The sequence below is a fragment of the Callorhinus ursinus genome, unplaced genomic scaffold (genome assembly GCF_003265705.2).
Source record: "Callorhinus ursinus isolate GAN/ISIS: 27379988/994484 unplaced genomic scaffold, GSC_fseal_2.0 scaffold154, whole genome shotgun sequence".
Lineage (NCBI taxonomy): Eukaryota > Metazoa > Chordata > Mammalia > Carnivora > Otariidae > Callorhinus > Callorhinus ursinus.
Genome location: NW_027397216.1, coordinates 90,534 through 112,812, shown reverse-complemented (window position 1 = coordinate 112,812; position 22,279 = coordinate 90,534). Strand labels below are relative to the sequence as shown.

The following is a 22,279-nucleotide window of genomic DNA, read 5'->3' as shown; positions in this document are numbered from 1 at the left end:
CCACCTGTCCAAAAATCCCTTTCTATCTCTGGACTATTTTGTATGGGGGAAAGATATTTCTCTCTTGTTTGAACCACTGTATTTTGGGGGTCTTTATATTATAGTGGCTTATCCTGTATCCTAAATAAACTTGGGAAGGAAGTGATAGATTTTAGAAGTGGAGTGGAAAGGAAGATTTTTCCACACTACTTTTTTTCTGATGTGGAAAAATGAAATTAAAATAAATTTATGATGTATGTTCTGCACATGTTTCCTAGTTTGTTATTTACTATTTTTGTTCCTGGTGGTTTTATGTATAGAAATTTTTTGTTTTGGGGGTGCTTGGCTGCTCAGTTGGTAGAGCATGTGACTCTTGATCTTGGGGTTGTGGGTTGAACCTCATGTTGGGTGTAGAGATTTACTAAAATGTAAGATCTTTTTTAAAAAAAGACTTTTTGTTTTAATATTGATAATATAAGCATATTCAGAAATAAGGATAGATTATACTCTTTTTATTACATTCTATGTTTACACATGTATATACAGATACATGTATATTAGAGTCCCACTGAGCACACTGTTTCTAATCCACTTTCCTGTTATTTAAAGTGTGAACCATGAGAAGTTTTCTTTATCATTAAATACACTTTTATGGCATATTTTTCTTTCTTTTTCTTTACTTTAATTAAGTTATTTATTCATTTATTTTAATTAAGCTTTTTATTTTAATTCCAGTATAGTTAACATAGTGTTATATTAGTTTCAAGTATACAACATAGTGATTCAACATTTCCATACATCACCTGGTGCTCATCACAACAAGTGTACTCCTTAATTCCCATCATCTATTTAATCCACCCCCCACCCACCTCCCCTCTGGTAACCATCAGTTTGTTCTCTAAATTAAGTCTGTTTCTTGGTTTCTCTCTCTCTCTTTTTTCCCTTTGCTCATTTGTTTTGTTTCTTAAATTCCACATATGAGTGAAATCATATGGTATTTGCCTTTCTCTGACTGACTTATTTCACTTAACATAATGCTCTCTAGCTCCATCCATGTTATTGCAAATGGCAAGATTTCCTTCTTTTTTATGGCTGAATACTATTCCATTGTATATGTAGCATATTTTTCTTGTTTTACAGAACTCAATTATACTAATATGTAATAATCTGTTCAAGCCAGCTAATCTATATTTTTTTCATTTTTTGCTTATATTTTGCTTATTTTTTCCATTGCTTTGCTTGTATTTGTTTTACTACAATAAATATCTTTATGTGTAAGTCTCTAAACACATGTATGATTTTTTCTGTATAATATAATGTAAAAAATTATTACATCAAAGAGTATGGACATTTCTAAGACTTTTTAATAATTACTGTCAAATAGCCCTCTAGAAAGAATGTACCAAGTTACATACCCACCAATACTGTGAGAATTTTTTTTCTAAGCTTAACAATTTACTATAAGAAGAATGATATCAGTTTGTTTTGCATTAAGGGAACGTTTAAATAAAGTATAAAATACATATGTAAAAGTGACCAAATCATGAGTACCTAGCTCAGTGAAGTTTTGCAAACTAAAACCATTTAACCAGTACTCAAAACAAAAGAAAAACCCCCAGACCATTACCAACACTGTAGAAACTCTGTTCCAGTCATTATTCAAGGATGTCACTACCTTGAATTCTAATATCATAATTTTGCCTGTGTTTAAACTCTTATAAAACTCATGTACATTACTCCTTTCCACTTCGGCTTCTTTATCTCAACATTAGGTTTGTGAGATCCAGCCATACTGCATGTAGTTGTAATTTGTACATTTTTATTACTGAATAACATCCCACTGTGAAAATATATGATAATTATTTATACATTTTCCTGATGCAAAACATTTGGGGGACACCTGGGTGGATCAGTGGGTTAAACGTCTGCCTTTGGCTCAGGTCATGATCTCAGCATCCTGGGATCAAGTCCCACGTTGGGCTCCTTGCTCAGTGGGGAGCCTGCATCTCCCTCTGCCTGCCGCTTCCCCTGCTTGTGCTCTCTCTCTCTCTGAAAAATAAATAAAATATTTTTTTTAAAAAAAGAACATTTGGGTCTGTGCAACATAAAAACATAAAAAAATACTATTATAAACATATGTGCAAATGTTGTTTGGTAAACCAATGCACACATTTTTATTATGGGTATATCTAGAGTGAGATTGTTTGATCATAAAGTATACATATGTTTACCATTGTTATATTGTGCCACTTTTTCAAAGTGGTAGTGCCAGTTCCTGTTGTACCACATCCTCATAAAATACTTGACATTTTCTGTCTTTATTATTTTAGACATTCCGAGGGGGAGGGGGAGGGTGTTTAGTGGTATGACATGTTGGTTTTAACTTGTATTTCTCTGCAAACTAATGAAGCTGAACATATTTTCACAATTTTTTTTTTTAGATTTTATTTGAGAGAGAATGAGAGAGAGAGAGAGAGAGAGCATGATAAGGGGGAAGGTCAGAGGGAGAAGCAGACCCCCTGCTGAGCAGGGAGCCCCATGCGGGATTCGATTCTCAGACTCACTCCAGGATCATGACCTGAGCCAAAGGCAGTTGCTTAACCGACTGAGCCACCCAGGCGCCCATATTTTCACAAATTTATTAGACATTAGGATATTCTAGTTTTTGAAGTACTGTTTTAAGGTGTTTGCCCATTTTTTAATTGGATTGTCTTTTTAAAATTTATTTGTAAGAATTCTTTATACATTATAGATATGAGCCATTTGTCTGATATATGTGTTCCTCATATCTTTTCCTAGTTTGTGGCTTGCTTCCATATTCTCTTAATGGTATCTTTTGATGAACAGAAGTTTCTGATATTAATAAGGTGCAATGTACAATAATTTTTATCCTTCATAATTAGTGCTTTTTGTGTCTTCTTTAATAATACTGCCTATTCAAGGGAAACAAAAGCAAAAATGAACTATTGGTACTTCATGAAGATAAAAACCTTCCACACAACGAAGGAAACAATCAACAAAATTAAAAGGCAGGCTACAGAATGGGAAAAGATATTTACAAATGACATATCTGATAAAGGGTTAGTATCCAAAATCTGTAAAAAACTTACCAAGCTCAACATCCAAAAAACAAATAATCCAGTTAAGAAATGGACAGAAGACATGAAAAGATACTTTTCCAGAGAAGACATCCAGATGGCTAACAGACACATGAAAAGATGCTCAACATCACTCTACATCAGGGAAATACTAATCAAAACCATGATGAGATACCACCTCACACCTGCCAGAATGGCTAAAATTAGCAACACAAGAAACAGCAGATGTTGGTGAGGATGCAGAGAGAGGGGAACCCTCTTGCACTGGTGGTGGGAATGCACACTGGTGCAGCCACTGTGGAAAACAGTATGGAGGTTCCTCAGAAAGTTAAAAATAGAACCACCTTATGACCCAGCATTTGTACTACTACGTATTTACCCAAAGGATACAAAAATACAGATTCCAAGGGGGTACATGCACCCCGATGTTCAAAGCAGCATTATCAACAATAGCCAAACTATGGAAAGAGCCCAAATGTCCATCAACTGATGAATGGATAAAGAACGTAGTATATGTACAATGGAATATTACTCAACCACAAAAAAATGAAATCTTGCCATTTACAAGGAGGGGATGGAGCTAGAATGTATTATGTTAAGCGAAACAAGTCAGAGAAAGACAAATACCATGTGATTTCACTCATATGTGGAATTTAAGAAACAAAACAGATGAACATATGGGAGGGGAAAAAAAGAAAAAAGAGAGAGGGGAAACAAACCATAAGAGACTCTTAAATATAGAGAACAAACTGAGGAGTGATAGAGGGAGATGGGTGGGGGATGGGCTAGATGGGTGATGGGTATTAAGGAGAGCACTTGAGGGGCACCTGGGTGGTTCAGTCAGTTAAGCGCCCAGCTTCAGCTCAGGTCATGATCTCAGGCTCTCTGCTCAGCGGGGAGTCTGCTTCTCCCTCTCCCAGTGCCCCTCAATCCCCACTTGTGCTCTCTAATAAATAAATAAAATCTTTTTTTTAAAAAGAGGGCATTTGATACGATGACCACTGGGTGTTGTATGTAACTGATGAGTCACGGAATTCTACTCCTGAAACCAAAATTGCACTGTATGGTAACTAGAATTTAATTAAAAATTGAAAAAGAGAAGAATAATGCCTACTCCAAAGTCATGAAGATGATTTTCTGTGTATTTCTGTCATTCCTGTAGAATGACATTTTAATCTTTCCCATTTAGATCTGCAATTCATTGGGAGTTTATTTTGTGTGTTATTTAGGGTAGAGTCGACATACATTTTTTTCACATTATGGATATCTAACTGAACTGTTACCACTTTTTAGGGAAAAAATCCTTTCCCCATTTCACTGCAGTGTCATCTTTGCCATAAATCGAGAGTATGTGTAGGTATGTTTCACAGGCCTGCACATCTATGCATGTGTACACAAATATGTTAATTTTTGAGACAGTATCACACTATTTATTCATAATTTATGCACTATAGCATTGTGTTAAGTTTGGTATCTACTGGTGGAAGTTTTGGTACTCCCTTCTTCAAGGTTCTCTTGGCTACATTTGGTTTTTTGCATTTTTATATACATAGTTGGAATCTGCTTGTCAACAAAAAATAAATGGCTGAGATTTTTATATGGATTGCATTGAATTTATAGATCAATTTGGGAATAATTGACAACTTTAAAATATTGAGTCTTTCAATTCTCTACACTTATTTAGGTCTTCTTTAATGTTTCTCAAAATTATTTTATAAATTTTAGTGTAGAGGTCTTGCAAGTATTTAGATTTATTTATAGATATTTGATTTTTAATCAACTTCATTGGGATATAATTTACATACAATAAGATGCATACATTTTAACTATACAGTTCAGTGATTTCAACAGATGTATTCGCCATTGGAGTCACTATCCCATCAAGACACAGAACATTTCCCTCAGCTGAGAAAGTTTTGTTATTTCCCCTTTTACACACAGAAAAATTCCAACCTTCAAGCCAGGCAAACACTGATTTCGTCCAATTTGTATCAATATAAATTAGTTTTGCCTCTTCCAAAATTTTATATAAATGGAATCAAACAGAATGCACTCTCTTGTGTCTGATATCTTTCCCTGAGTGTATTTTTTGAGATTTATTCCTTTTACCAGTTTGTTCCTTTTTATGCCTTTGTAGTACCCTAACATATGAATACATCACAATTTGTTTATACATTTACTTGTTGATGGACATTTGGATTGTATCCACTTTGGGGCTATCCTAGATGAAATTGCCATGAACATTCCTATACAAATCTTTTTTTAAAAGATTTTATTTGTCAGAGAGAGAGAGCACAACCTGGGAGAGTGGCAGGCAGAGGGAGAAGCAGGCTCCCCGCTGAACGAAGAGCCAGATGCAGGACTCCATCCCAGGACCCTGGGATCATGACCTGAGCCAAAGGCAGACACTTAACTGACTGAGCCACCCAGGCATCCCCCTATACAAATCTTATTGAGGAAATATGGTTTGAATTTTGTTTGGGAAAATTCCTAGGAGTGGAATTTTTTGGACAAATTATTAAGTGTGAGTTTAAGTTTTCAAGAAACTATCAAGAAGCCTTTCAAAGTGGTTGAACTTCTCACCAGCAATGAATGAGGAGGAATAAGATTTCCAGTTGTTCTATATCTTCAAAAATGCTTGGGATTGTCAGACTTTTTAATTTTAGCAATTCTGATGGCCATGTTATGGTATTTCATTGTTTTTGTTTGTTTGCTTTACATTTTCCTGATGATTGATGACATTGAGCATCTTTCCATGAGCTCTTTGGTGATTTATACATGTACTTTAGTGAAATGCTTGTTCAAACCTGTTGATCGTTTTTCATTACACTGTTTGCCTTATTTTGAATTTTAGGAAGCCTTTATATATCTTCTGGATACAAACCTATTGAAAATATTTTTTCTCAGCTTCCCACCTCATTTTCTTAACCATATCTTTCACAGAGCAGAAGTTATTAATTTTAAATTCATTGTCTATGTATACTCCATTACTACACTACCTTTATTACTGCATCTTCAGTCTGGAAATCAGGTAATATAATTTTCTACGTTTGTGGGGTTTTTTTTTTCAAAATTATTGTCTATACAAGTCTTTCTCATTTCCATATAAATTTGGGGGTAATTTTGTCAAGTTATACAAAGATGCCTGCTAAAATTTTGATTTTGACTGCACTAAATATATAGATTAATTCGGAGATAGCTGATATCTTAACAGTACTGAATTTTCTGATCCAGGACCTTGGTCTTTCTTACATTTATCTTTACATTATATCTTTACATCTATATTTATCAATCTAAAATGCACACAATTTCAATTTCCAATTGTTCATCACTAGCATACAGGAATACAATTGAGTTTTTTTTAATATCCATCTGTAGCTGCAACCTCACTGAATTAAAGTACTAGTTCTATAGGTTTATTGTAGGTCCCTTAGGATTCTCTAAATACATGATCATATGATTTGCAAATAAAGACTTACATATTGTTTTTTGAACCAAAAACTTGTGAAGGAATTTTCATTGCTGCTGTTTTAGTTCTGAAAATTCCTCAAGACTCTGCTGCACTACTGACTCATTGGCACCCCATGGAAGGGCCTCATGTATCTAGGGGCCCCTAACAAGAGGAGCCATCAGCTGCCTTGTCTTTTTCCAAGTTCTAAAAAAAGAAGCTGCCTGTAGAGTCTATATTTATATAATGATTTAGCAGAAGAGACAGGTGGTTGGGTTTTCCCCCCAACTTTAATTCTAATTTTAAAATTAAAATAACTTTTTTCTTTTAAAAAAGTATATTGGAACGCCTGGGTGATTCAGTTGGTTAAGTCTCTGCCTTCGGCTCAGGTCATGATCGGGGGTCCTGGGATCAAGTCCCCCATCCCGCTCCTCGCACAGCGGAGAGGAGAGCCTGCTTCTCCCTCTGCCTGCTCTGCCTGCTTGTGCTCGCTCTCTCTGACGAATAATAAATAAAATAAATAAAATCTTTAAAAAAAGCATATTAATTTTGGGGGGCTTAACATAAAAAGAACAAAACAGATATTAAGAATTTTTTTTAAATCCACTCTCCTGGACTCTTCCTGACACATCTTTTCTATGCATTTTAGTGGAGGGAAAATGGAGAACACTGGTAGCAGAAAGGACAGTAACTGGAAGACGGCATATCCTTGAAGCAAAGGAGAGGAAGAGGCAAGGCCCCAGAGAAGAACTAGCAACGGCCAACAGGTCCCTGAGAAGATACCGCCCTTCCCCAGCCGCAGAGAAAGGCCCAGGGATATACAAAGAAGGGAGAGCCACGGAGCCCAGGCTGGTGCTGTTAAGGACGCGGCAGCAGAGGGGAGCTGTGCTGGCCAACCGGCTGTGCGCCCCCGCGCGGGCAGAAGCCCGCACGGGATGGGGGCGGTGCCGCTCGCGGTGACGAAGGCCTCACGTGACCCGCCAACGCGGACTCGCGCCCTCGCTCCAGCGTCAGAGCCGGCCTTCACTCGCTTGCTTCTCGGTGCCTGCTCCCGGTGTCCCTGAGGGCGTGCGGGCCAGAGGCGGCCCCAAAGAGTCGGAGGCGGAGGGGAAGCAGGTAAGGGACCGGGAGGAGGGGGAGCGTTCCCTGGGCTTGGTGTGGGAGAGCCCACGCGCCCCGCGGAGCCCTGCCGGGGGGCCGGGTGCCCCGCGGCGAAGCGGCGCAAGGACCGCAGCCCTCCCGCCCCACCGCAGCCCGCGTTTGGCCTCGGAAAATGCTAGGCGGAGGGCTGGACCGCGGCGAGGCGATGACCCTTCGGAAACACCTGCCTGTTGCACCCCCCGCCCCGCCCCCGTCCTTCTTGGTGTAGAAAATGGTGGTCAGCTCGGGGTCTGGGGCGGCTGAGTGTGGGGGCGAGGCGGCCGTGGGGGCTCCGGGAGGGGCTGGGTAGCGTCGGGTCGGCGGGGAGCGCTCGGCTGCAGCAGCCCCCGCTGCCCCCACCCCGGCCCTCTGCAGGTGTGCAGGTCTAAGTGTCGCGGCGGCGCACTCTTCGGCGAGAATCGGGAGGAGGAGGAGACTGCAAGGATAGGCCCAGGTGGGTGCGGGGGACCGTGGGGGCCGAAGGGAACGTATGGAAAGCCCTGAGACCCCAAATTCCCTCCCGTCACCCCCCCACCCCCCCGCCAGCCCGTCCTCCATCTTGGTGCCTGCAGAGGCCTGGGCAGGGATAGGCAGGGAAAATGGTGGGCTTTGGGCGAGGGGGGGAGGGGTGAGGAGCGACGGGGAGGGGGGGAGGGGTGAGGAGCGGCGGGGAGGGGGGGAGAGCTCGGACCGGGGGCCCCCTAGAGGGCGTAGGGAGCCTCTCAGGTGGGAAAATGAAATTTTAAAAAAAAGCTTGGGAGATCCAGGGCTCTGAGTCTTGGAATGTGCGTAGTAGGGCCTCTGTCCTCGGTGCTGATCAGTCCACTAAGAAAATAATTTCTGATCTCTCGTCTTTTGTCTCTTAGGAGCAATGGCGTCCAAAGAGGAACAAGCAGTAAAAAATCTCAACGTGGAGAATGCCAAACAGAAAAATGAGAAAAAGGATGAAAAGGAGCAAGTTGCTAATAAAGGAGAGCCGTTGGCCCTCCCTTTGGAAGCTGGTGAATATTGTGTGCCTAGAGTAAATCGTAGGCGGTTCCGTGTTAGGCAGCCCATCCTGCAGTATAGGTGGGACCTGATTCAGAGGCTTGGAGAACCACAGGCAAGGATGAGAGAGGAGAATATGGAAAGGATTGGGGACGAGATGAGACAGCTGATGGAAAAGCTGAGGGAAAAGCAATTCAGTCATAGTCTGCGGGCAGTTAGCACTGACCCTCCTCACCATGACCATCATGATGAGTTTTGCCTTATGCCTTGAATCTTGATGTTTTCCCTGAAGTTAATAGGAAGACACACCTGCTTCCTAAACTTAATGTTCTCAACGTACATTTGTTGTAAACCTTTTGGTGTTACATGTCTCTTGTGGGTCTCCTATGACCAGCTTCTAATTGAATGTTGTATTTTGACCCAAAATGTAAGATTCTGTCAGCAGGGGAGTTTTACCCTATTGCATGGCAAGGTGTTCATTATATATTGTGACGTTAATAAAGCAGTTTAAAAGACATTCTCTGTATTCTCTTTTACTTCATATCTTCTATATTTTATATATGAACACATACTGTAAGTATATAAAGTAAAAAGTTAAAGTTTATCTCTTGATGGTAGAATTATGAATTTTTATCTTTTTATATTTTTTTCACTTTGGAACTAAATACCTATTACCTAGTGAAAGGGCTTGGCCACCTGATAAAAGCAATGTGAGCACTTACTGAGTTGTGACACAATCTCAGTTTTAGCTTACCTCTGGAAATTCTGTTTAGAAGTATAAACCTAATAATGATAAGAGACACATCTCTTTAAGAATCATACTTAGAAAAAAATCATACTTATCAGCAAGATGATAATAACTCCAAAGGCTGTCTTGTGTACTTGATAAAGCAGTAAGTTATCTCCCAAGTTCTTGTTCCCACTGGAATGTGCATGACCCAACGCTTTATTCCCTTCAGCTATTTGGGGAAGTTTCCAAAGCAAGGTCTTTATGTGGACTAAGGGATAGCTACTTCCATTCCTCTGCTACTGTGCCCCATTTCCATCTTCTCCTCTGGGTATTGATGTTCAGGAATCCTCAAGGTAAGAGTCCCACTGATTTTTATCTGGAACACTCAATAAATTGAATCCTCACTCTTATGTAAAAGTGTGAATAAGTCCCTGCTCCCTTTTTAGCTTCATGAAAAGACCTCATCTGTCTAGTTCTCTCCTTAGAAGTGTAGTTCTCTAAGAAACCTTAGTTCATTAGACTGTATTAAAGATGTATAATGGGACACAGCTCACTTTCAATCTGAGGCAATCCTTCCTTATCCCAGCCCTCTGAAACCTGTGAATGCAAAGAACTAACTTACATTGAATTGGATGCCAGGAGATATGTCCATGAATTCAGTAGATAGGCGAATGTGGGTAATTATGAGAAGTCCATTGGAGGACTACTGGGTTTAAGTGTCCCAATAGAACTTGAGAAATGAAATTGCCTTGGAGTGTGCTATGCAGGTGAAATACATACTATGTATGAAGACAGTCTTGTATGGAAATAAACTTAGAAGTTAGGATTCTCGGGTGCCTGGGTGGCTTGGTTAAGCGACTGGCTTCTGTGCAGGTCATGATCCCGAAGTCCCAGGACTGAGTCCCGCATCAGGCTCCCAGGGAGCCTGCTTCTCCCTCTGACCCTTACTTCCTCTCCTGCTCTCTCACTCTCTCTTAAATAAATAAAATCTTAAAAAAAAGGATTCTAAAACAAGTTGGCAAACCACAGTCCATGAGCCAGAATTGGCCTATTGCTTATTTTTGTGGCCAATGAGCTAAGATTAAATTTCACATTTTTAAATGATTGAAAGAAATCAAGAATATTTTTTGACATGTAAAAATTATATGAAATCCAGTTTTTGGTGTCCATAAAAAAGGTTTTATTGGAATACAGCCATATGTAAGAATTTACATTCTGTGGCTGATTTTGCAGTACAGTAACAGAGTTTAGTGAAAGAAAGTGGCCTGCCTGCAGAGCCTACATATTTATTATCTGGCCTAACAGAAAAAGTTTGCCAACCCCCACTCTGGAATATAACATCACAATAGCAGTTATGAAACCAAAGGGAAAAACAGGTGAAAACATGTAACACAGCAAACCCCAGACATCATGAATCAGATGCCTAAGCAATTCCAAAACTCTTCTTCCTCCAGCTCTTTGAGACACAAGGCACCTTCATGCAGGACAGAAGTTTATAAAGATAAAGGCTAGAGTTGAAAGGGCAGGAAGACTGATGAACAGAGAAGCTTATGCCCTACCGTACTTCCTACACTTGATTGTCAATATTAGCATCAGCTTTCCTGGAAAACAGAAGCATTCTGGCTTCACTGACCTAACAATATTCAGCAGTTCCTTGAAGAAAAACTAGAAACTCACATGTGAACTCATGGCATATTGTAATAGAAGTTTAGGTATGCATATGCCCAGAAAAATGTACATCTTTTCCATGTAAGGCAGATCCATGTTGCCTTGTTAACCTCAGAGAAGGATCGGTTTAGGATCCTAGTCTCTGGAGAGAGAGAGAGAGGGAGAGACTGCTGTTAACCAGCTTCCCTTGGTTCTTTTTTTTATTTTTAATTTTTTATTGTTATGTTAATCACCATATATTACATCATTTGTTTTGGTGTAGTGTTCCATGATTCATTGTTTGTTCATAACACCCAGTGCTCCATGCAGAATGTGCCCTCTTTAATACCCATCACCAGGCTAACCCATCCCCCTACCCTCCTCCCCTCTAGAAACCTCAGTTTGTTTTTCAGAGTCCATCATCTCTCCTGGTTCGTCTCCCCCTCTGACTTACTCCCCTTCATTCTTCCTCTCCTGCTCCCTTGGTTCTTAATAGTGTTTGGATCTGAAGGGGCATCTGAGGGAGTAGTATGTTAATGGTCAGGCTCCATATAAAATATTCAGGCAACAACCAGCAGAAAGTGAGCAAAAGCCAGTAAGGGAACAGGGCATGAGATTCCTTCAAGGGGAATAGCCATAGCTAAGTTTCTTACTGCATTTGCCTATTTATATCATTTCTGTATGTTATGTAGTGAGTCTCCTTTTCTTCCTCAGAGTGGCCATTCTCCACGAAAGGATGAGCAAATTCTTCCCACAAATGCCTACAAATTTTAGCAAAGATTAGGGATTGTGCCTTCGTTCTCAAAAATAAAAAAAAAAGGATGTGTAAGAAAGAGGTTTGAAATGTAGACATATGGTGGGCCATTGGAGTTTTAGCACATAATGTACATCTAGTAGATATTTGGTGAATGAAAAACCCAACAAAATAAATATGGATTTACTGGTATTCAGCAAATGGTAAGTATGCACATCTTTGAATCCTTATGTATTTCTAACAAAATTGAGATAATGATGCAGATAATTGTCTCATGACTTTTGAATAAAAATAATTATTTTTTTCCTTAAAAAAAAAGTCAATTGAAGGAAATTCGGAAAATGAATTTAAGGGCCACCTTGTGACCAAAGAAAGCAGTGCAATTTGAACTTTCTAGTCAGGCAGAGCAGGGAGAATACAGACACTGGACTCTTCCAGGAAGTCCAGATAGCAAAAGAAACTTTCGTTAGAGGTGAAATAAAACCTTCATGATTAACTATCATTTAAAACACCAAGATACAGGGTACTTGAGTGGTTCAGTCAGTTAAACGTCTGCCTTTGGCTCAGGCCAGGATCCTGGAGTCCAGGGATTGAGACCCCTGTCGCATTGGGCTCCCTGCTCAGTGGGGAGCCTGCTTTTCCCTCTGCCCCTCACCTTGCTCATTCTCTCTCTCTCTCAAATAGATAAATAAAATCTTTAAAAATAAATAAATAAAACACCAAGCTACATTTATGCTTCAAATGAAAATAGAATAACAGGTCTTGATTTATCTTCCTAACTGAAACAACTAAAACCTGGACAAAATACATGAAACAACAGTTTTCAGTTATTTAACATCAGACAGTTGGGGGAAAGTTCCTTGAGAAAGTAGAAACAATATGAGCATTCTGATTGCCCCCAGCTTACTGTGTATTGTAGGATTTATAACATATGGAGAAGTAAAATGTATGTCAATAATAGCACAAAGCCCAGGAGAGGGGGAATGGAAGTACAGCATTTTGAAGTTCTTATTCTACACATTAATATCATTTGAAGGTAGATTCTGAAATGTTAAAAATGTATATTATAGACCTTAAAACAATCATGAGAAAAGTTGTAGCTGATGAGCCAACATATGAGATAAAATGGAATCTTCAAAATAGTCAATCAAAAATGTTAGAGGAAGGGATGCCTGGGTGGCTCAGTCGGTTAAGTGTCTGCCTTTGGCTCAGGTCATGATCCCAGGGTCCTGGGATCGAGTCCCACATTGGGCTCCTTGCTCAGCAGGGAGCCTGCTTCTCCCTCTGCCTGCCACATCCCCTGCTTGTGCTGTCTCCCTCTCTCTGACAAATAAATAAAATCTTTAAAAAATGTTAGAGGAAAAAGAACAACGAGCAGATGGGACAAATGGAAACAAATAGCAAGATGGTTGATTTAAACCCAAACATATCAATATCAATAATCACATTAATGTAAATGGTCTAAATACCTCAATTATAAAGCAGAGACTGTCAGATTGTGTAGAAAAGGAAGGCAAATATATGCTGCCTATAAGCACCTAATTTTAAATTTAAAGATACAAATTTATTACAAGTAAAGGAATGGAAAAAGATGAATAATCTTAACATCAATCAAAGCTTGAGTGGCTATATTGATATCAGACACAATAAATCTCAGAGCAAAGAATAATACCAGGGTTATTACAGTTATTACATAATTTTAAGTGGTAAGTTTGTCAAGAGGACATGACAATCCTAAACATTCACATAGTACAGTACTTTAAAATACATGAAGCAAAAACTGATAGAACTGCAAGGAGAAACAGACAAATCCACAATTATAGTCAGAGATTTCAAAACCTCTAAAAAATGGATAGAACAAGTAGACAATCAGCAAGTACACATACGACTTGAAGAACACTATGAGCCAAATTATCTAGTTGACTACGGTAGAACTTGCCAACAACAACAGAGAATGTGCATTTGTTTCATTTGCACATGGAACATTTACCAAGATAGTCCATTATCAGGGCCATAAAAAAAGGCTCAATAACATTAACAGGATTCAAATCATAAAATGTATTTTTTCTGAGCACAATGGAATTAAATGAGAAAAGAATCACAGAAAAATATCTGGAAAATCCCAAATATTAAATTAACATCAAACAACACATGTCTAAATAACCTAAAGAAGAAATGAAAGGAAATTATAAGGTACTTTGAACAGAATGAAAATGAAAACTCAACATATGATAACTTGCGAGATGTGACAAAATGACCACTCAGGCAGAAATTTATAGCACTGAGCATATATATTAGAATAGAAGAAAGCTCTATAGCTATTAAATAAATAGAAATTTTTTAAAAGATTGTATTTATTTATTTGAGAGAGCGAGAGAGAGCAAGCACGAGCAGTAGGGAGGGGCAGAGGGAGAGGGAAAAGCAGACTCCCTGCTGAGCAGGGACCCGGAATTGGGACTCGATCCCAGGACCCTGGGATCATGACCTGAGCTGAGGGCAGACGCTTAACTGACTGAGCCACCCAGGCACCCAATAAATAGAAAATTTTTAAAAAAAAATTTTTTTGGGGGGCGCCTGGGTGGCTCAGTTGGTTAAGCCGCTGCCTTCAGCTCAGACCATGATCCCAGGGTCCTGGGATCGAGCCCCACGTCGGGCCCCCTGCTCATGCAGGAAGCCTGCTTCTCCCTCTGCCTGCCGCTCCCCCTGCTCGTGCTCTCTCCCTCTCTCTCTCTCTCTCTGGATCTCGCTCTCTCTGTGTGTCAAATAAATATAAATAAAATCTTTAAAAAAATTTTTTTTTGAAGTATATTTAATATCCAATGTTATACTAGGTTCAGGTGTACAACATAGTGATTTGACAATTCTATACATTAAGCTATGCTCACCATGAAAATAAATGGAAATTTTATTTAAAACACCTCCTCCAAAGAAAACTGAGTCAAGATGGCTTAACTAGTAATTCTACCAAACATTTAAAAATTACATAATACCAAATCTATGCAAAATCCTTCAGAAAATTGAAGAGGAAGGAATAGCTCCCAACTCACCCTATAAGGTTAGAATTACCCAGATAACTAACCAGACAATTATATTACAAAGAAAGATAACCACAAACTAATCTCCTTCATGAACATATATGCAAAAATTCTTTTTTTTTAATTTTACTTTAATTTTATTGTTTTTAAAGATTTTATTTATTTATTTGACACAGAGAGACAGCCAGAGAGGGAACACAAGCAGGGGGAGTAGGAGAGGAGAAGCAGGCACCCCGCAGAGCAGGGAGCCCAACAACGCAGGGCTCGATCCCAGGACCCTGGGACCATGACCTGAGCCGAAGGCAGACGCTTAACGACTGAGTCACCCAGGCGCCCCATATGCAAAAATTCTTAATAAAACTTCAGTAAAATAGAATCCAATTACATATACAAGATACAATATACCATGACCAGGTAAGTTTTATCCCAAGGATTCAAGGTAGTGTTAATATTTGAAAATCATTGTAATTCACCACATTAACATAAAAGAAAAAATATAGGATCTTCTCAGTAGCTAATGAAAAAACATTAGCTAAATTTAAAAATATATATATATTACTGATTAAAATACTCAGCAACCACATATAGAAGAGATGTTCCTCAACCTGATAAGATACATCTACAAAAAAACATACATAATGATGTGTACATAAAGACCAAATCCTTCCCCCTAAGATGAAAAACAAGGTAAAATAGACATGTTCACAAATTAGATTCAATGTTGTATTAGAAGTTCTAGCCAGCACAATAAGAGAAATAAATAAAACTCATACAGATTGCAAAGAAAGAAATAGAAAATATTCGTAGAAAACAATTATCTATGTAGAAATTTTTTGTAATATACAAAAAGCTACTAGAGCTATGGAGTGCCTGGCTGGCTCAGTTGGTGGAGTGTGCAAATCTTAATCTTGGGGTTGTGAGTTCAAGTCCCACTATGGGTATAGAGATTACTTAAAAATAAAATCTTAAAAAAAAAGCCACCAGAGCTAATAAATGAGTTCAGAAAGGCTGTAGGATACACGACTGAAATACAAATTTAGTTGTATTTCTAATTTTCTGAGACTTCTGTAACAAATTACCATACACTTGGTGGCTTAAAAAAACCCAAGAAATGTATTGTCTTATAGTTTAGTAGGCCAGAAGTCCAAATCAAGGTATCAGCAGTGCTATGTTCTCTCTGAAGTCTCTAGAAAGGAATCCTTCCTACTTCTTCCAGCTTCTAGTGGCCCCAGGCATTCCTTGACTTGTGACAGCATAACTCCAACTTTTGCTTCTCTTCTGTGTGTCTACGTGTTCTTTGTCTCTTCTAAGGATACATTCACTGGATTTAGGGCCTACCCTAAGCCAATATGATCTCTTTCAATTCTTTTTTAAAAAAATATTTTATTTTTAAATAATCTCCACACCTAACATGGGGCTCGAACTCACAATCCTGAAATCAAGAGTTGCATGCTCTACTGACTGAGCCAGCCAGGCACCTCTCATCTCAATTCTTAATTAATCACATCTGCAAAGACCCTATTTACAAATAAGGTCACATTCTCAAGTGCTGGGTGGACATGAATTTTGAGGGAAATTTTTCAGTCCTCTACAAGCAATGAAGAGCCAGATTAAAATCTAGAACAGCATCATTTACAATAACATCAGAAATATGAAATACTTAGGGATAGATTTGACAAAAGATATTCAAGACCTGCACATTGAAAACTATAAAACATCGATGACATACATTAAATCCACCAAACTCAGAAAAAGCGATCAGATTTGTGGTTATCAGAGGTGGGGGGTGGAGAGAGGGGGAATGGGAGAAAAGTGGTCAAAAGGTACAAACTTCCAGTTATAAAATAAATAAGTCATGGGGATGTAATGTAAAGCATGATGACTATAGTTAACACTGCTGTATGATTTATAGGAAAGTTGTTAAGAGAGAAGATACTAAGAGTTCTCATCACAAGGAGAAATTCTTTTCTTTTTATTGTATCTATATGAGATGATGAATGTTAACTAAACTTACTGTGGTAATCATTTTACAATATATGTAAATAAGACCATCATGCCATATATCTTAAACGTATACAGTGATGCATGTCAATTATTTCTTGATAAAACTGGGGGGGATGGAAACAATCCAAGTGTCCATTGACAGATGAATAGATAAACAAAATATAGTATATATATATAAAATGGAACATTATTCAGTCTTAAAAAGGAATGAATTTCTGACACATGCTACAATACAGATGAACTTTGAAGACATTATGCTAAGTGAAATAAACCAGACAGAAAATGATTCGTGATTTCATTTATGCAAAATATCTAGAGTAGTCAACTCTTAGGGATGGAAAGCAGAATGGTGTTTGCCAGGGGGTGCAGGGAGTGGGGCAAGGGGAGTTAGTTTAATGGGTACAAAATTTCAGTTTGGGAAGATGGAGGAAGCTCTGGAGATGCATGGTGGTGATGGTTGCACCACATGTGAGTGTACTTAATGCCACTGACATGTATACCAAAATATGGTTAAGAGGGAAAATTTTATGTTATGACAACTTACCATAATTTTTTAAAATTTGCAAGTCGGGGCACCTAGGGTGGCTCAGTCGTTAAATGTCTGCCTTCAGCTCAGGTCATGATCCCGGGATCCTGGGATTGAGCCCCACATAGGGTTCCCTGCTCCACGGGTAGCCTGCTTCTCCCTCTCCCACTCCCCCTGCTTGTGCTCGATCTCTCACTGTGTCTCTGTCAAATAAATAAATAAAATCTTTAAAAAAATAAAAAAAATAAAAATTTGCAAGTCAATCTCCCAGGCCCATCATTGCTTTCAAAGCCTATGAAACCTCAGCCTCCTTATATACCAGAACCACGAAAACATGACTCACATCAACCCAAGGAGGTATCTACTTGGAATGGATACCCCAATCCCACATCCAAATGACATCACCTCAACACAGAAGCTTGCTACTAGAAATGATGTTGCTTCAGATGACATTGTCTCAGTCCAACATCTCACCATTGGAGATGACTTTGCTCTCTACACAGAAGAAGACTTCACCCCAGACACTGAGACTATCATCTCAACAATGCCTAAATGCTGCCTTTCCGAAGATAATGACAAATTGAACACAGTATATTGATTGCTTTTCTTCCTTTGATATTAGGGATTCTATTACATTTCTTGAGTTCATTGTTTACTTAGCCCATGAACCTGGTCTATGTTTTGCTCTCTGCCAAAAGGTATACTATATACCTCTGCAATCCCATGTCTAAAGGAAAATCTTGTAGAGATTATTACATTAATGTCATTATAAAAATTAATGGAGATCATTGCTTCCTCAGGAGGCAACTACCTCCTAGACCACCCTTCAACTAACTTGGTTATGGCTGGCCTATAAGGACTTCTTATACTTCTACTTGTTTTCCTCCTTTTTACTCTCATAATAAAATGTCTTCTATGCTGTTTAGGCAACTTACGCCCTACTCTATGTAAGTCTTTTCTACTGTCTGAGCCACTCAAATATCCCATCTTTTTTGCAAAGATACCCTCTTGAGTCAATTTTGAGGCCCTGACTAGAGACCAGTTAGTTGCACTTCTTGAGCAGCTGATGAAGTACACACTCCAACCACTTCCCATATCATGCATTCACACTCTGGGACACTATGCACCAGCCCTCTTTGCCCAGGGACCACGGACCAGAAAACTAAGGACAGCCTCTATGCCCTGGAGCCTGAGAAATTATTCAAATTAGCCAATCCTCAGAGATTCAGAAAAAATCTAACTAACCTCACCCCACTTGTAAAACATAAGCTGCCCCTAGAGATCCAACTTTGTGGTATCCAGGTGTAACCTGTGTGGCTCTGCCTGGCAACCTTCTCTCTTTTGGAGCTCTAAGTAACAAAGAGTTCTGCCTTCTATCTATTTTTGTGACAGTGTGTTGTGTTCTGCCATCCAAAGAACCTTTAAGGGGCGCTGCTCTGCGGGAAGCCTGCTTCTCCCTCTCCCTCTCCCCCTGTTTGTGTTCCCTCTCTGGCTGTCTCTCTCTCTGTCAAATAAAATCTTAAAAAAAAAGAACCTTTAAATCTTATAAAGCCATTTACAAAAGGAGACTTACGCCATATATAAAAATTAACTCAAAATGATCAAAGGCCTAAATATTTGAGTCAAAACTTTAAAACTCTTAGAAGAAAACAAAGGGATAAATCTTCATGTCCTTGGATTTGGTGTCATAATGATATGAAACCAAAAGCAAGAACAATAAAAAGAAAAATATATAAATTGGACTTCATAAGAATTAAAAACTTCTGTGAATAAAAAGATGCTATCAAGAAAGTAAAAAGGCAATCCATAGAATGGAAGAAAATATTTGCAAATTATATATCTGGAAAGGGTTTGTATCCAGAATACACGAAGAGCTCTTACAATTCAACATGAAGATGACAAACAACCCAATATAAAAAATGGGCAAAAGTCTTGAGTAGATATTTCTCCAAAGAAGATATATAAATATCCAATAAATACATGAAAAGATGCTCAATATCATTAGTCATTAGGAAAATTCAAAAATTGAAAAAATGAAGAATTAACAATTGTTTTTGAGAATGTGGAGCAATTGGAGCCCTCACGCATTGCTGGTGGGAGTGCAAAATGTCACAGCCACTGTGGAACAGTTTGGCATTTCCCAAAAAATTGTACATAGAATTAGCACATGACCCAGCAATTCCATTCTTAGATATATACCCAAGAGAAATAAAAACATACAACCACACAAAAACTTATACAGAAGTGTTTAAGGCAGCATTTACAATGGTTGAAACGTAGAAACAACCCAAATATCCATCAATGTTTGAATGGGTAAACAAAATACAATATGGGCATATAATGAAATATTACTCAGCCATAAAAAGGAATGAAATACTGTACATACTCCAATGTGAATGAACCTTGAAAACATTATGCTAGGTGAGAGAAGCCAGACATAAAAGGTCACATATTGCATGATTCCATTTATACAGAATATCCATAATGGGCAATTCCATGGGGACAAAGCAAATTAGTCATTGTTAGGGGCTGGAGGAAGGGAAAAATTGGGTGTGACTGCTTAATGGGTATGGGGTTTTCTTCAGAGTTAATGAAAATATTTTGGAACTAGATAAAGGAGATGGTTTCACAGCATTGCAAATGTACTTTATGTCACTGAGTTGTACACTTTAAAATGGCTAATTTTTATGTTATGTTAATTTCTTCTAAAAATATAGTCTTATTTGAAAAAAGATGAATATGAGTATATTCTCTAGGCCAATTGGCCTTCACATTTTTTATATTGCATACCCCTCTGAACATCTGATACCAATGGATCCGATCCTAGGCAAATGCATACACCCAGCAAAAATGTACATGTCTTATCTCTCTCCCAACCACACACACATGCACATCATTTTGAATATAATTCCAGGGGATTCGGAGGTTTCTCTAGTTAAGAACGCTGGAACCCAAGGAGTAAGTGCTCTCCCTTTAACATAGTTCACCTGCCATTTGTTTCTTCCTTTTTCTATCTCACTTCCAAGTAGCTTCTTCGCCATCTCCTCTCTGTCTTTTCTCTACCTACAGTTTCTGCTTCTTTGTGATGTCAATCTGCTCCTGTGTCAGGGTTTCTCAGGTTCCTAGGGTACAGATCTTTTCATAAGTGTACAGACTCTACTATCTTCTAAACACATGCAACCTTGCATATCATTTCAGGTGGTCCAGACTCCCTCAGGTGATAACATCTGGCCTGGGTCAGTCAGTACAAGTCGGCATGTCAGACTTTCTTAGACACTGAAACAAAGCTGACTCAGAGGGCATAAAGTTGGGTATGGACTGAGAGGCAGCAACCCTGCAGCATGGATACCTAGGCTCCTCCTAGGTACCCTGCAGGTGAAGATACTGGAATTAAGAGAAATCCACCAGGCTGTACCTCCTAAGTCAAGTGGTAGGCAGCAGACAGGGTCAGAGAAGCTTCCCTGGGCACTGTGAAGAAGGGCAGAGAGCGGCCAAGCATAGAGGCTCTCCCCTCGGCCATCACTTCTCAGGGCTTTATGGAAACCCTCCCCTGCAGGGGTCTGAAAGGGATCTGTTCTGGTTTCCAGTTGTCAGGACAGCATTTCATCTCTGCTGGGGTTGACTTAGCTCTGTGGGAATTTGGGGGAGGAAGGGAAGGAGCCAAAGACATTTACTCTGATCCCCCTCCACAGCCCCTCCTTAACAGTCTCCATTTTTCTACCACTGGGCAATGGCAGAGAAAGTTTACTTTCAAAAGGTTTCTATGTTTCTGAATCCTCCTCCCAAATTTCTATCTCACTTGTTCTTGCACAAAAATGAGGGAGGTTACGGACAGTGATGTTCAGAAGCCAGATCCTTCTGTACTCAGTTATCTGCCTCCCAAGCCTCCCACTCCAGGGTGTCCAGATGGCACAAAGCCCATCGCTTCTCTGAAAATGGTGACAATAGAGTCAGGGGGCAGGGCAGAAATGTCACCTTGGTCATCTTTCCATGTATGTTTTAGAATGAGCAATAGTCAGGCGCCTGAATGCAAAGGATGAGAGGCTCTGAAAGGTGAGAAGGGGTCTGGAAATTGCATATTCCTCCCCTCTTGAAAGGACAGGGAAAATCAGACCACATCTGCATCCCTCAGATCCTCAGCTGCCTTTGCACAACAACTAAATCTCTGAATGAAAATAGCCATGGGCCAAATTTTCAGGACCGATACTGTGTCTGCCATCAGATTCCAGAAAGTCTACTTAAAACTCAGTGATTGTTTGGAATCACACAATAAATACATATAATACATATAATCATAATAATACATGTATTGTTAGTAGAACATGACAGAACTACTTATTTCTGAAAATTAAGAAAAATATTTTGTGTGTAGCTAACTGAATCCATTTTCTACATAGTAAAAATTAATGCAATGAACTTAATTTTGGAATCTTGTTGGGGGTTTTTCTATCTTAAACACATTCTTTGCCCCCAAGTGAGAATAGCTTTATTTAATTTTTTGCTTATAAGGATAACCCATGCTGAGTAAATTAAATAAAACTGGAAAAAAATATTTAGAAGCAAATAAAATCCCTGTTTCAACCATCTGCTTCCCTGCCTGACAATCCACCATGTACCTATTATATGAAGGTCTGGAGGAGAGGAGAAATGAACATCAGTGGCTGAGTGGAGAAGTAGATTGAGGGGGTAGGTGCTTTGAGATCAAAGGAGAGAAAGAAAAAATTCCTCAGAGATGTACCAACGGCCAGTTGCCCTAGGAGACGGAGCCCTTCCCTGATAAGATAGAACAAACACATACCACAGGGAGAAGAGGCCACATTTGACCTTTGGGATTAGCAAGGACCATTAAAAAAAAAAAAAGCGGTGAGAGGAGGGGACTTCAGCGCTGCGAGGCGGGAGCGGGCTAGTGAAGGGAAGAAGTGGGCTGGCTC

The 22,279-nt window shown here is 39.1% G+C and overlaps 1 protein-coding gene across 1 annotated transcript; it reads left to right on the top strand.

Annotated features, from left to right (window-relative positions):
* The first annotated feature begins 7,502 nt into the window (after positions 1-7,502).
* On the top strand, positions 7,503-9,163 carry BEX2 (brain expressed X-linked 2). Its single transcript, XM_025855364.2, has 3 exons — positions 7,503-7,641; positions 8,041-8,119; positions 8,532-9,163. The coding sequence occupies exon 3, from the start codon at positions 8,537-8,539 to the stop codon at positions 8,921-8,923; it is 387 nt and encodes a 128-aa protein (XP_025711149.1). The 5' UTR covers positions 7,503-7,641; positions 8,041-8,119; positions 8,532-8,536; the 3' UTR covers positions 8,924-9,163.
* The last annotated feature ends 13,116 nt before the right edge of the window (positions 9,164-22,279 follow it).